Source organism: Panthera onca, chromosome C1 (assembly GCF_046562875.1).
Source record: "Panthera onca isolate mPanOnc1 chromosome C1, mPanOnc1 haplotype 2, whole genome shotgun sequence".
Taxonomy (NCBI): domain Eukaryota; kingdom Metazoa; phylum Chordata; class Mammalia; order Carnivora; family Felidae; genus Panthera; species Panthera onca.
This window is the reverse complement of record NC_138346.1, coordinates 163,027,445-163,042,907: the sequence shown is the minus strand read 5'-3', so window position 1 is coordinate 163,042,907 and position 15,463 is coordinate 163,027,445. Positions and strand designations below refer to the sequence as shown.

The following is a 15,463-nucleotide window of genomic DNA, read 5'->3' as shown; positions in this document are numbered from 1 at the left end:
CAATGTTCACTGTCTAAAATCACCTAATGGTGGCCCCTTGGTTGGCTCCCTTTTCGGCGTTGTATATTCACTTCTCTTTGGTTAATTGCAGGGTGGAAATTAGGGTAGCTAAAACAGGAACAGACCCTGGGGACTCCACTTTATAGCCTGTATAAACAAATGACCAGTGACTAGGCAGAGAAGCCTGGAAACAATAATTTTCCAATTGAAGTAAAAAGGGCATAATAATTAATATACTACCAAACAAAGGGAATGACAAACTAGAATAAATATTAATCTATAAATTCTGGATACCAAGTGAAACACCTGGCCAGTTCAATTATTGGGTATCATGCCACCTGATGCCCAAATCTTTAGATGAACTTAATAAGAGAAATATAACTGAAAGGCAAAGATGGTATCTTCTGTTTTTCTGGTATATTCTCTACATCAACTGGTCCTCAAAAGTTACTTTTAGCACTAACCACTTAATACATTTCTCATTCTGTGATACTTATGCCATCAGAGTCTTAGGAGCAGATTGGTTTTCATCTCTTCTGATTGATATAGAACATGTACGTAGGACCACCCATCTTTATTTATCCATGCTTTAACAATATAACAATTGGGCTTATGGTCTTGTATTTTGATTTTTCCTACTTGACTTCTGGCTGCTTTTATGTAACATTTTCAGCAGAATAATATTGAATGATAGATTCTGGGTCAGCTTTCATATTCCTTATTTGTGTTCCCAGTTGCAGGCTTATGTAAAGAGGTAAGAATGAATCATGAATATGTTGGTGGTTTTATTTGCCACCTGGGAGTTCTAACTTTAAAGTGAGACATTTGAGTTTTGAGCACTTGAGCCTGCTGCACACATTAAAACATATTTTTGATGGCATAAATGCTTGATTTAATTCTCTGTCCTCACATTGTCTCAGAGAGTTATTGCATATTTCCTTTAACCTGTGTGTTCAAAAATAAGTGAATGACTGTGTTAGTCATGAAGTAGAATATAAATGGTTTCCATGCTTCTCTAGGGCATCTTTCTTCATTGAAGCCTGTCCAATCCTCAACTGTGTCAATATCCGGAGACAAGACAAAGGCACAGTTAATTTATAAATGCATAGGTATGAGGCAAAACTAGATGCTAGCATCACATAAAGCCTTTGCACGATGCCTGCTTGTTCAGGCATGTATGACACTGTGAGTACAGTTGACTGAGCACAGCAGTTGTGTAAAATCAGGTTAATATGTTCTAAACTATCCATTAGAGAGAGATCTCAAGGGACAGACTATCATTTTAACTACTAAAAACAGAGACAGAAAAAAGTCAGGTGATAATTCCAACCTTCTTGACAGAAATTTACTATGATTTCTATAAACTTTCTTTGCTTGTATTTATAACATGCATCTATTTGGAGGTTTGCATTCCTCCAAATAACTCAACTATAAATTATTCTTCATTTTGGGTTTGACTCTATAGAAATTCTTTGAGCATGATGTCATCTTTTGAGTGTGAAGGTGGTGTTGTATTTTCTTAAGATTGTATTAGATAATGCCTTCTTGACACTATGTAGAGCAAAAAATTCTAATAACAAAGGACAGATTCTCAGAAGAGACTTAATCAGTTGTGTCTCTTCACTTGGTTGAGGGAGATAAGATTACTTCAAAAGAACAGATGCCAATATCCTGCTGAGCCAAACTCAAAATGACATGGGTAACAATGTAGGTCTATCCACTGATGAGGTGCATCTGAATTTCATCATACTGCTCTTTTATTTCAAAAATGATTAATATTAATTCAGTGTTAGTTTAAATTTTTTAAAAATTTTATTTATTTTTGATAGAGAGAGACAGAGCACAAGTGGGGGAGGGGCAGAGAGAGAAGAAGACACAGAATCCGAAGCAGGCTCCAGGCTCCGAGCTGTCAGCACAGAGCCCAACGCGGGGCTCGAACTCACAAATTGTGACATCAGGACCTGAGCTGAAGTCGGACGCTCAACCATCTGAGCCACCCAGGTGCCCCAATCCAGTGTTAGTTTAAATATCAGCATTCAAAATTTAAATAACCCAGCAGGAATATAAATGGTCATCAGGATTACACAAAGTTCTTGGGCAACTGTTAATATTCTCCACATTTTCTTGACCTTCTGACTTTCTTATACTAGTCAAACATAGAAAAAAAATCCTAAACCAGTATGTTTGCTTGTCAAGTTCAGAAAGAAGAGAATAATGATTATGGGTTTTGCCTGAGTTTATGTAATTTCTCACCCTCCTGAGAAGTTGATTTTATGTTTATCAATTATTTTCATCCTTTCCATTACACATTTCACACTTTCTATACTCTAGGCTCTGGGGATATGGAAGTGAGTAATTCTATATTCTAATTTAGTCTGAAATGCCTGTGTGCATTCATTAAAAAAATTTATTGTCCCCTAACTATATATCCGGAAACAGGTACCTGGGATACATTAGTTAAATAAAGATTTTAGCCTTTATGGAGTGTACATTCTAGTGGGAGAAGGCAAGGTATGAACAAAAAACATAATGAAAAGTAAATATTATAGAGTGCCAGAAGGTGATAATTATATTTTTAAAAGGAAAAGAGTGTGGTAAGGAGAATCAATAGTACAACAGTATGGGAGCAGGGAGGAAAGCATGTAGAGTTTGCAATTTTAAATGAGGCTGTTGGGATAAACCACAATGAGAAGAAGACATCTGATCAAAGAATTGAAGGAGGTGAAAGAGTCAGCTATGTGCATAACTGGGAAAATATTCATGGGGAAGGAACAGCCAGATCAATCCCCTTAAGGCAGGAGAATGTCTGTTGTGTTTGAACAACAATGAGAATGGTTAGTGTGGATGGAGTGAATTGATCCCCAATGTGAATATGTAAATGTCTTCTAATGCCCAACCCAATTTTTGTGAGTGGAAGAGTTGGATACAATTAACCTACAGCATGATGAAAAAGGAACCAAAAAAATACTGAGCACCTAGTATTTGTACCTTATGTTTTCTTAGTTTATCTTCACATTAATCTATAGAGGAAGTTATTGTAATCGCCATTTCACAAATTGCAATAATAATACATAGATAGGCTATGAGACCAAGGTTACAAAGTGATCAAGTAATGGGGCTGAGATTTGATCCCTTTGAATCCTGAATTATTTTGGCTACACCATCCAAACTCACCAGTAGTCATTGCTTTGAGGTTCAATTTCTGAACAAAGCAGCCACAAATATCTAAGGATTACTAAAACTCAACTCCAACCTAGCAAGTAGTGTCATACTGGTTAATAGGGCCAGAAGTGACTATGACTCCCACTTGTTTTCTGTCACTCACCTATTTCCCGGCACTCCTTTCCCTGTTTACAGGAAGAGAAGCTGTTGAAGATGACCTAGGTAGAGATCACAGACATCAAGAGATGCAGACAACCATTTAAAACAACCCACCAAAGAGAGCTGTGTGACCAGCCTGTGTTCCAATTAGTGTCCCCTTTAGGTCACATTCCTGAGGAGTCATTTGATAACACCTGCTTCTTCTTTCCAGCGTGTAACTGCTGGAGTATTCTGGAGCAGTCAGCTGGGACATCCAATAACGAAACCTCTGCCTGCAGACCCCCTCCATTCCAAAGATTGGAATCTACCTGTAATAATAATGTATTTTACCTCCACATGCAGTTCTTAGCATGAAATTGTGAATGTTTACATTGTAAAATTTCATTTCTGACCAAGTCTGAGATTTGTAATCCTTCCTTCCCTGAGGAATAAATTGTCTGTTTTCTGATAAGCTCTTTTATTACCTGTGCTTGACCCTCTCTCTTATTGCATTGAAAAATAATAAAAAATTTACGATTACAGTGTACCACACACACATACACATGCTTACTGAGTCATGCTCTTACTTCAGATAAAATGTGTACAATGGCTGTGTAAAATATAATGCAACAAGATTAAAGCCAGATCCGCTGACTGCATTGTTAAGGTTTGCATACCGATGGGAAAGAAAGAAAATTAAAACCAGTTTTTTGGAGGACATGGTATAAATAGGATCCTGGGCACACACACTTAATTTCCTCCCATGAATTTGGGCTGCTGTGGGAATAAAGTAGAAAAGCCTATAACCTGGAAAAACTAGGCCTCCTTGTGGTCAGTTTTAGCACAGTGTTGCCAACAGAAGAAACACAAATCTAACTCTGATTAGGCTTTCAAAAAAAATGGAATCTTGATTTCCACTTTTTCCTGGATGATGGACTAAAAACACTGAGTGACCCTCCACTGCAGTACAACTGGATTGCGTCTGAAGTATTGCAAACGTACCCTTTAAATGTATTCCTCAGATGACAGTGAGAAAAATCTCCAATGACAAAAGGAAAGGAAGAAAGAGGAAAAAAAGGAGAAGAAAAAGAGAGGAGAAGAGGAAGAATGAGCTGAAACTCAAATACTGAACCATGAGTGGTAAGCAGATGGGTTACCTGGTTACCTGGCAGCTGAAGTCCATGTGCTGAGATGCAGAGACCCAGCCCCCAGTCTGTTGCAAAGCTCAGAAATAGAACCTGAGATTTTCACATTAAGTCAAGGCCCTCAAAGTGGGCTAACGTGGTCACAGGTCATTCCACCCCACCTCCAGGTGGAAGATAAAAATCATCTTGGGATGAAAGCATTGGGACCTCCAGGCTACCATAGAGCAAATCCTTCCCTGAAACTGGTGGCCATCTGAAAAGCACTGTTTAAAAACCTCTGGCTCCTAATGAGTCATGATTATGTTGGTTTGTTTGTTTTTAATTAAAAAAATTTTTTTTAATGTTTATTTATTTTTGAGAGAGAGAGAGACAGACAGACACTGAAGCAGGCTCCAGGCTCTGAGCTGTCAGAACAGAGCCTGCCTGACACAGGGCTCCAACTCACAAGCTGTGAGATCATGACCTGAGCCGAAGTCAGATTCTTAACAGACTGAGTCACCCAGTCACCCTTTCATGATTAGGTTTAATTGGAGGATCCATTCTTCAGGGAAAAAAATAAAATCCATCTGGTGTTGTTCCAGAGATATACCTGAGCTATTAGGACCTTGCACATAATTGTGATCATGATTTGGTGTCCGAAATGATGAGAGAAGTTAAGTCAACAGAATCTTTGCTAAGCTTCTGTCACAACGTGTCATATCGGTGTGCCACTCATTATATTAATAATCACAACAACAATAATACAGCAATAATAGCAAATACTTAAAGAATGCTTTTTTTTGTGTGTGTTAGGCACTATCCTAAGAACAAATGTACTGAACTATTTTAGCAAATGTGTTGTCTTTATTTTATAGATAAGAAAACTGCAGCACAGGGAGGTTACATTCTTGTTCACATGGATGATAAGCACTAACCTGGCAATATGGATCTATGCTAACACTAGCATATTGGAGGAACTAAATACATAATATTTATTTCAATATCTTTTCTGTTTGCTGACCTATTGATTGGTCTTGGATGGGCTGGAAAGTAACAGAGATCACTTTATTTTCATCTCAAAATCTTCTAGCTGCCAGGCCTTTCCAGAACCTGGGCCTAACCCAGTTTGCAGTCTCCTACCTTTGGTGGGAACTAGCATTTGTTCTTGGCATTGCTCTATGTCCTAGAATCTACCACAAGGTTGCAGATTATTCTCATTCAGGGACCTTGGAGCAGGAACTACTCTTTTTCACTAAGAGTCCATTGAGTTTTCACAGGATTATTGATATGGGTGAAGCACTACAAATATGAAACTGCCTTATTTCATATTTCTAAGTAGTAGGATAATGTGAGAGACAAAAATGACATTTGTTATGAATTTCAATCATCTCTTTAATCCAGACTTATGTAAGAGATAAGTTACTGGAATTATTATCCAGGAATATTCGAGGATAAAAACAGAAATTCTAACTTTTTTTTAATTTATGGAAGGAAGAATTAAAAATTTGAGTCATGGGTAAATCATTGCCTAGTACATACAAAGACTTAATACAAAGATTTATGAGCTAGCTAGATAAATAAATCAAATTCAGGTCATGGCTGCTAAATTAATAGCAAATAAGAATAGATCAAATTTACTTGGAAATAAAAGCCTTTTTGGAAAATGTTATGAAACAAGAAGCTTACCTGTCCTTTATTATATTGGACATTTTTGAGAATGGTTTCAATTATTCTGTAAATCAGAGTGAGATTCTGTTCAAGGTACAACCTGAAGTTAATATAGATATTACATTTATCATTAAAACAAACAAACAAAAAAAAACTTTGAGGCAAATGAGGTACAAAATCACCAAGATAATTAATTTCTTTTGAGGGTAATATAGGCTTAAATAGAGTGCAAAGTAATAATGATGTTTTCAAATAATATTATTGACCTTTTTGTATTCTGCATTGCACAAAACCCTAATTTAAGGGCACTGACCTTTTGAACCAAATTAAGAGTCAATTTCCTAAGTGAACTCCTGCAAGGTGCAGGAGTAAACTAAACAGTGCAGAGTTTATGAGCCTTCCTCCAAGATAAATTGTTATGTTAAAATAACTGGGAGGCCTGGAACTCTGAAGAATGTTTGTCATTTTTTAAATGAAATCATTCCTATTTTTGAACAGATTAAACATTACATGCTACTATTTTTGTCTCCAAATCTGACTCATCACTTAGAATCTAAATATTATTTAGATTTTTTTTTTTAGATTTAAAAATTTATATTGGATACAAACTTGGACTAGATGTGTTATCCCAGGTCAGCTATTTCTTCCAGTTATAATTATTATAATTAGAATCCCCTACTCTTCTTTGTCTAATGCATTTTCTCGTTAAAAATATTATTCTAGGTGATGAAATACCTACTTAGGACTTGGATGTTATCACACTCTTTGGTCTATTATTGTCAAATGTTAAAATAATACTTCCATTTTAAGAACTTTGGTAAGAAGAGAACAAAACTGAGGGCTTTCTCATGAAACCAAACAAATGCCTGTGTTTAAAAATAAAAATAAAAATAATGGAAAGTTTAAATTGGAATCCAAATAAATAACTCTAAGCATTTACAGGTGACTTTATTTCTCTAGTCTATGCTAAAGAAAAGCCAAAGAGAAAGATAAAAAAAGGAAAACAAAGCAAAGAAAACCTTCACTCCATATATTTCACTTTAAGAAGTTATATTAACTAGATGTTAATATTCAAAATAGCATTACTTCAGACTCACAAACTTACATAATCTTCAAGAGGCATTTGTGCATTAACACCATTTTTGTGTATGTGTGGAGACAATGTGATAATATAATCTGGTATGTTCTAGAAACTTTTCTTTATTTTCCAAATCATTTTGACTTTGACATCTACCCATTTAAATAAATTGACATTATCACCTCAACTTTTATTTTGCCATAACATCAAATTCTCATTCAATGCATGGTTTATGTTTATAAAGGAATTTGAATTTATTTTTCTTTTTCCTATTATCCATATCCTCACCCACCACACAATTAACATTTTGTTTATTGCACTCACCAGACTTGCAAAATCCTGATAAAGATAGGGAATAGGAAAGATCCAGAATAAGGAAAAGTGTAATAAGAGAAATGCTATAAAAAGGAAAAACACCAGTTGAACTTAAACTAATATACAGAACATGATTACAACTGACAAACAGGTTGTCCGTAAAGGTAGAATTCTTCTGTTCTTAATATCTGGTTATTGAGTGTCAATGCTTCAGAAAGAAAGGACGTTCCAGAAAGAAATGTAAGTGGTGGTCGTGGGTTTGAGAAAGATTTGGGAAAATGAAAAGACTGGCATGCTGCCTGTTTCCCAAGATGTTTTCATGGACAAAGTCTGGGCTATAGAGAGAGAAAGAGTTGTTGGAATAGAGACACTGGTAGAGGCAGAGATAGAAATTGAAAAAACAAGAGAGGGTGAGAAAGAGAGAGACAGAGAAGATTTACAGAAGACACTAAGAAAATCCATTGTACTTAATACATGCCAAAAAAGGGTTATTATCTAGAAGATATTTTTAAGACCTTCGAAAATCATTAAGAAATTGACATGTAAACCAGGAGAAATTTCATAAACAGGCCAGTCACAGAAGAAAACCAAATCATCAATAAGAAAGATTCTCAACCTCACATTTCAATCAGGAAAATGTAAAATAAATTAACAATGAGATACCATTTCACGCCTACAAGGATATAAGAAGTGAAAACATCACAAATTTCAGTATAGATACACATGGAGGAAACTCTTACACATATGAACATAAGAAGATGCAAATGCCCTTTGACCCGACACTTCCACTCCTAAATATTTATCTTAGAGAAACTCATGCTGATAGGCACAAACTAACATGTTCACTGGTTTTTTTTCTTTCTTTTCTTTTCTTTTCTTTTCTTTTCTTTTCTCCTTCCTTTCTTTCTTTCGTACTGCTACTTATTATAGTGAAATAGAATAATTTTTCTTGTCAGAGAACTGACAAATTATGCTTTCTTCAAACTATGGAACACTCTACAGCAGTTAAAATTAATGATCTAGAGCTTCACGTTTCAATATGGATAAATTTCAAGAAATACAATTATGAGTGAAGAAAACCAAGTAGCAAATCATACATATAATATGACAACATATATGTAAATATTCTAAACTCACAAAACAGTAGGATACAAATTTAATGGATGCATATACATGTAGTAAAAGTGAAAAAAAAACATGCATGGGAACTTCTGGATGGGGTTACCTTTAGGGGTGGGCATAGGGGAAAAAGTGAAAAAGAATTGGTTGGGAGGTGTGGTTTTTCTGTGATAATTTTCTTTCCTTAACAAAAAGAAAGTTGAGAAACTTCCAGTGATGTGATCTTGGCAGCAAGGTTGATTTTTAATCTCCAAAAAATTCCTCCTGAAAAATAAGCAAATGAATTAGGATAACAAATGAGAAATCCATTGACAACATCTGTATAAACTAGAAGGCAAGATATTTCCAAAAACTTCAGATTGTGAACACAAGTGATAAATTACCTACAGTAGCAGAATAAGGACACAGCTGGGTGGCAGGAATAGTGAGAAATGAATGGGGACAGCCGGTGTACTCCACTGGTTGAACTCCAACTCAGGGTTCAAAAAATTTGCCAACAAACATTCATTACTAAGGGAAGAAGACCTACATATGCTGGGTGGAAACATGGGAAGGCATCTGAGAATAACCAGTGAAACTAGGAAAAGTCCCCAGAATCTCCAGTTTGCAAGTGAATTAAGAAAATTGCATATAGATATGAAAAAAAAAAAATCAAAGTTCTGAGTGAATTTCAATGTATAGTTAAATGATCATACAATTAAGCCACCAGTTAACTTCCATTTACAAGTTAAGTGACAGAACAAGGATGTAAACAATCCAGAATGTAAGGCATTCTATAGGACAACTAATCCAGTTTCGATAAATCAATGCCTGAGGGGAAAAGGAGGAAGGGTAGGACTTCTCTGAATCAAAAGAGACTTACAAGATGTAATCAAATTAAAGTGGGGACCTTGTTTGGATCCTGATTCAAATAAATCAATGGACACATTTTCCAGACAATTCCTAATTTGATTTTGGACTAGGTATGGGATGATAACAAAGTAACATTGCCAATCTTATTAAGTAATGATGATACTTTCTGAAAAGAAAATGTCCACAATTTTTAGAGATTTATATTGAATCACATAGGGCTAAAATTATGTGGTCTGATATTTGCTGTAAAATATATAAAGAAGGAAAATTGTGAACAGTTTTTTAAAAAAATACATTAAGTTATACAAAGCTACATTAATTAAAACAGTGTGGTACTGGCATAAAAACAGACATATAGATTAATGGCATAGAATAGAGAGCCCAGAAATAAAACCTTTTGCATATGGTCAAATGACTTCAACAAAAGTGTTAAGACTCCGCAATGGAGAAAAGAACAGTCTCTTCAACAATTGGTGTTGGGAGAACTGGATATTCACATTCAAAAGAATGAAGTTGGATCCTTATCTTATACCATTTACCAAAAATTAACTCAAAATGGATTAAAGGCCTGAATGTGAGACATAAGACCTTAGAAGAAAACATAGGGGGAAAGTTTCATGACATTAAATTTGTCAATGGTTTTTTGGTATGACACCAAAAGTACAGAAGTAAAAACAGACAAATGAGAATACATGAAATTTCAAAACTTCTACACATCAAAGAAAATAGTCAGCAGGGTGAAAGACAATCTTCAGATGAGAGAAAATATTTGCAAATATTATATACGGAGTTATACCCAGAATACGTAAAGGACCCCTACAACTCAATGGCAACAAAAGGCAGCCCAATTTAAACATGAGCAAAAACTTCAATGGACATTTCTCCAAAAAAGATATACAAATGGCCAACAAGCATATGAAGAAATGCACATCTAAAGAAATCATTAAAGAAATGAAAGTTAAAATCCCAATGCAAGATCACCTCACACCTATTAAGATGGCCACTATAAAAAAAACCAGAAAATAACTAGTGTTGGTGAGAATGTGAAGATAATAGAAGCCTTGCATTCTGTTAATGAGAATGTAAAATGGTGCAGCCACTGTGGGAAACAGTATAGAGATTCCTCAAAACATAAAACTACAATTACCATGTGATCCAGTGGTCCCACTTCTGTATATATATCCAAAAGAACTGAAAGAACCTCAGAGAGATATTTGCACACCCAAGTTCATTGAAGCAGTAGTCACAATAGCCCAGAAGTGGAAGTAACCCAAATGTCTATCAATCGGTGAATGTAAAAAGAAGTTGTGGAAAATATATACACTGTAATATTTTTAGTGTGAAAAAATAACGAAATCTTGTCACATGCTACAACAAGGATGAACCTTGAAAACATTATGCTAAGTGAAATAAACCAGTCACAAAGACAATTAGTGGATAGTTCCACTTCTGTGTGGTATCTATAGTAGTCAAATTCATAGTAACAGAAAGTTGAATTGTGGTTGCCAGGGGCTGGGGGACGAGGAAATGAGAAATAGTTCAAAGGGCATAGAGTTTCAGTTTTGCAAGATGAAAAAGTCCTAGAGATCCATTCCATAACAATGTGAATATAGTTAACAATACTGAATTGCACACTTAAAAATGGTTAAGATGGTAAATTTTGTGTTATGTGTCTTTACCACAATTAAAACATAAATAAAAAATAAATGAATGTGACAAAAATTTGGTTATTTTTATATTTTGGTGGTTGGTACATCTTGTACTAGCCTTTTTAATTTTAATTCTATATCTAAATGTTCATAAGTTTTTTAGTAAAAAAGAAATTTGAAAGAAATATGGTAGTACATTAATATCTGTTAACTTACAGTAGGAAGAAATTGGGTAGGTTTTTTCCTGTGTTTGGAATATTTCATGATTCAGAAGAAGTAATGACTATAGAAAACTGGCAACATTGGACCTTAAGTTTATTCAGTTTGAGTCTGTGTGTCCCAATTCCAAATTAGTATAGGATTTCCTTTCCTCTACTAGTCTAATCAATTGTGACCAGTGGAGAAGATCACATAGTTCAAATGGGACTGTTAAGGGGATGATGGAATCAATTCCCAGAAAAGTGATCTGGGCTTTGAAGAAACTTAGAAAATGTTTTCTATAGGTTGGAAGGACAGGAAGGATTTTCACTGTAGATAAAAAAATCAGACACACATGGGCAATGAGGTCCGGATGTATTTGGCTATCACAGTTTGATGCTGCTATCTACTTGTGCCACTAATAGATCCAGAGACTCCTTTCTATTTTTTTTTTTTTTCACTTTCTTGAAGGAGGAAAAAAGCAAAACAAAACAAAACAAAAAATCCTCGCAGGCTTCCAAGGTATCTGCTGCTATTCCCTGATAGCTGAAGATAATCAATCATCTTTTCTTTTCTTTTCTTTTTAATTTTTTAAATGTTTATTTAGTTTTGAGAGACAGAGAAACAGAACCTGAGTGGGGGAGGAGCAGAGAGAGAGGGAGACACAGAATCTGAAGTGGGCTCCAGGCTCTGAGCTGTCAGCACAGAGCCCAACGCGGGGCTCGAACCCACGAACCGTGAGATCATGACCTGAGCCAAAGTTGGATGCTTAACCAACTGAGCCACCCAGGCGCCCCAAATCATCTTTTCTTTAGGAAATGCTAAAAACTTGTCAGTTATATTAATGACCAGGCAAGATGACTCATGAGCTTTTATATAGTGTTATTATTGACTACATAAAAAGAAGTTGAATGACTTTGTAACAGCAGTGTCATGGGACAGATAGGTAGCTACAGTTGTGAACATAACATAATGTATAAAACTTGTCGAATCATACACCCGAAACCAATATAATATTGTGTCAACTATACTCAAATTTAAAAAGAAAAAGCAGAAATTGATAATAATATCAACATCAAAACAAAATTGCATTCCCTGAAACAAATAGGTCATAAATAACTATGAATCTCCCCCCCCCCCAACCAATTACTGAGGAAATCTGCTCTAATAATTTTATACCAACTCTCTATCGTATGCTTCTTATGTTTTTGCATGGTTAGGAGAAGTTTCCAAATATGCCCTAATAAAGACCTCTTAAAATTTTATTATTTACTATTGATTTTGAAATAATTATAGATTTACAAAAAGCTGCAATAATGAAAAGTCCTTGGGTACCCTCATCTACTTTCTCCCAATGGTTACATCTTGCATTAACTATAGTATGATGTCAAAACAGGAAATTTATATTGGTACAATGTTGTATATGGTTCCATGTCATTTTATCACATGTATATAGATTCCTTTGGCCGGCACTGTAATCAAGATACAGAATTCTTCCATCACCACAAAGGTCTACTACTCTCAGAATCAAATGTGGAAATTTTGCCTCCCTTTGAGTTACTTTACTGCTTTTCACTTGTAATATAATTATCTTAAATACTTCCTCTGCATACATTGAGATCCACGTCAGAAAAGTATTAATATTTTCTACTGACACTGCAAGAAGGAAATTGTTTCCCTGCTGGCTCGTAGTGAAAGTTCCCCAACTAGCTTCCTCTTGTATCACTTCTGCGGAGATGGGAGGGTGCATTATTACTGCCAGGTGGGGACAGAAGCCCAGGATCCTGGCTGACTTCCACTGACACTGTTGGGAGAGGATTGCTACCACTGGATGAGGGTGGGATTCCCATCTCCCCGCTTGGCTTCTCTGACATCACACTGCAGGGCTCTATTACAGCCCGGAAAGGGTAGAAGTCTAGGATCCCCACTCAGCTTTTGCTGACAGTGATGGGGCTAGAGCTGCATTTTGTTCCATGGTGCACTTCTGCAGTAGGACAGTTATTATTTAAAAATTTTTCATCTTGTTAAGCTGTTCCTTTCTTTGTCCTTTGCCAGGAAGAACTAGATTTTATGAGGGCTCTTTTTCGTCAGTTCCCATCAGCTTTTCCAGGTATGGTTTCTCCAGTACCCAGTCCAGGATATAGGAATCAAAAAGGAAGGCCATCTTGGTCTTTCCTGGGTTCCAAGGTTCATAGTTGGTCAGTCTTCTCTATACCTTCACAGTCTTCTTATGTTTGTTTTATATATCATGTCCAGGACTTTTACCTGCACTTAGGGGAAGGAATAGGAAGAAGTGCTTTTTCTGTATTGTGGTCCAGAACCAGTGACCTAGTGAGATTTTAGAACTTCATGAAGCCTAACTTTGTTCAGGAATTTTTTAATTTGATTAAGCATTAGGCAGCTTTTATTAAACATTTTCTTTGTTATCTAATTGAAGACAATAGAGACATGAGTTACAGTGGAGTAATCACCTCATACCACCTCTAAAAGCTAAACTAATGAATTCAGTGTATCATCTTCAAAGAACAATGTGATTTGCTTTGGAAACCAATAGCAATAGGGCTTGACTGTGGCTTAGGTGTGTACTAAAATGACTAAAGGAAGAAATGTGTGAACCGATTATCAACATGAAACTTCAAAAGGGGGAGTGTTCCAAACACAGTTATAATACTATCCTTTTCAACATCATGAAGTGAGAAAATGGCCTGTACAGAGGAGTGGATTTTCCAATACTATATTCCTAGATGATCCGTCCTTAGACAGAAAAATGTATTCACTGGGCTAGCATAATCTAATTCATTCCTTTTTTTCTGATTCCACGAAAGTAACTTTGTACTTATCTGTTGAACTGCAGGTCAAGTTCTTAAGGAAAATAAGTTGAGTAGAAGATTCAAATATCTGATATCTGTAGAAATTTTATTTCTCACTAGAATTCTTTAAACTGGTATGCTCACCAGTATATCTCATGAGTTTTGATTAGTGTGAGCCAGTTTCTTATTTCCAAACCTTCAAAGCTGAGGAACAGATGATAAAAAGAAGGAGCCAGAGCATTTTACTGCCTCCTTGTGAAGCTCAGATGGCTTTCTTAAGTACTTTCTCTAAACTCCTTAAATTATTCCAATTAAGTTAGATATATGCTTCAGAAATAGCTGAAACTATACTGCTTTAACATGATGACAGATATTAATACCTAATAGACACTAACTACAGTGAGCTAAGAACTATAAAGAAAAAATATCCTTAAATATCAATATTCAAAAGAGTAAATGTTTCCCAGAGGTAATCTGACAATGTGATAGTAATAATTCTTCCATTCAACAAATATTTATCGAGTGACTTGTACTGTCCCAGGTCTTAGGATATACCAGAAAAGGCAGCAGACAAAACTCTTGTCTGTGGGACTCACATTCTAGAGAATGGCAAAAGGACAGAAATAAGACATATAAGTCATATGGTTGTTAGAAAGTTAATAGGTGTCATGGAAGAGAAAAAGTAAAACAGGGTGAAGAAGATCAAGAGTGTGAAGGTTGGGGGTAAGGCAGGATGTAACAGAAAAGAAGAAGGTCCAATTGAGAAGGTGAGATTTTTGCATAGACTTAAAGGACATGAGGGATGTAACAAGGACATCTTGTAAGATGGATATGTTACAAGAACATCTGAGGATAAAGCATTGAAAGAGAAAATGATGGAAAAGATGGCATCAGAGAAGCAATGAAGGTACACATGACAATGTGGACACTTTTTGGCCATTTTTGAAACTAAGTCTTATACTGACTGACACAAGAAGCTTTTGAAGATATTGTTTAAACTTTTGTTTTGATATGATTTCAAACTTATGGCAAAGTGAAGAGAACAAGGAATATTTTTATTTACATTAACCAATTGTTTACTTTTTCTCCCAATTGTTTTTATCATTTGCATTCTCTCAATAGGTGATAGAAAGATAGATGATGGATAGATAGATAGATAGATAGATGATTTTTCTCTGAACTATTTGACAGTAAACTGGAGACATTTGTGACCCCTTACCACTAAATAGTTCAGTGAATATTTTCTAAAAACAAGGACATTCTCTTACATAACTATAGTACAATTAACAAAATCAGGAAAATTGATATTGATAAACACTGTTATCAAATTCATAGCCTATATTCAAATGT

General features: G+C 35.4%; 1 protein-coding gene and 1 long non-coding RNA gene across 14 annotated transcripts in view; one reads left to right on the top strand and one right to left on the bottom strand.

The window, feature by feature from the left end:
• The window catches only part of LOC132672857 (uncharacterized), a 119,925-nt gene that overhangs the window by 84,865 nt on the left and 19,597 nt on the right, over positions 1-15,463 (top strand). For 2 of the 10 annotated variants that reach the window (XR_013557547.2, XR_014138098.1), the window contains one exon: positions 4,323-4,440. The exons of 5 other annotated variants lie outside the window; for them this stretch is intronic. This is a non-coding gene — a long non-coding RNA (uncharacterized LOC132672857). Of the gene's footprint in view, positions 1-3,357; positions 3,785-4,322; positions 4,441-5,299; positions 7,270-15,463 lie in introns of those variants that run through there. 3 more of the 10 variants (XR_014138101.1, XR_009607734.3, XR_009607735.3) reach the window with 3 other exon arrangements.
• The window catches only part of PTGER3 (prostaglandin E receptor 3), a 178,954-nt gene continuing 172,101 nt past the window's right edge, over positions 8,611-15,463 (bottom strand). The window contains exon 4 of one of the 4 annotated variants that reach the window (XM_060625222.3): positions 8,611-8,868. In XM_060625222.3, coding sequence (XP_060481205.1) covers positions 8,619-8,868 — 250 coding nt within the window. In that variant the 3' untranslated portion in view covers positions 8,611-8,618. Of the gene's footprint in view, positions 8,869-11,923; positions 13,574-15,463 lie in introns of those variants that run through there. The other 3 variants (XM_060625228.3, XM_060625225.3, XM_060625226.3) reach the window with 3 other exon arrangements.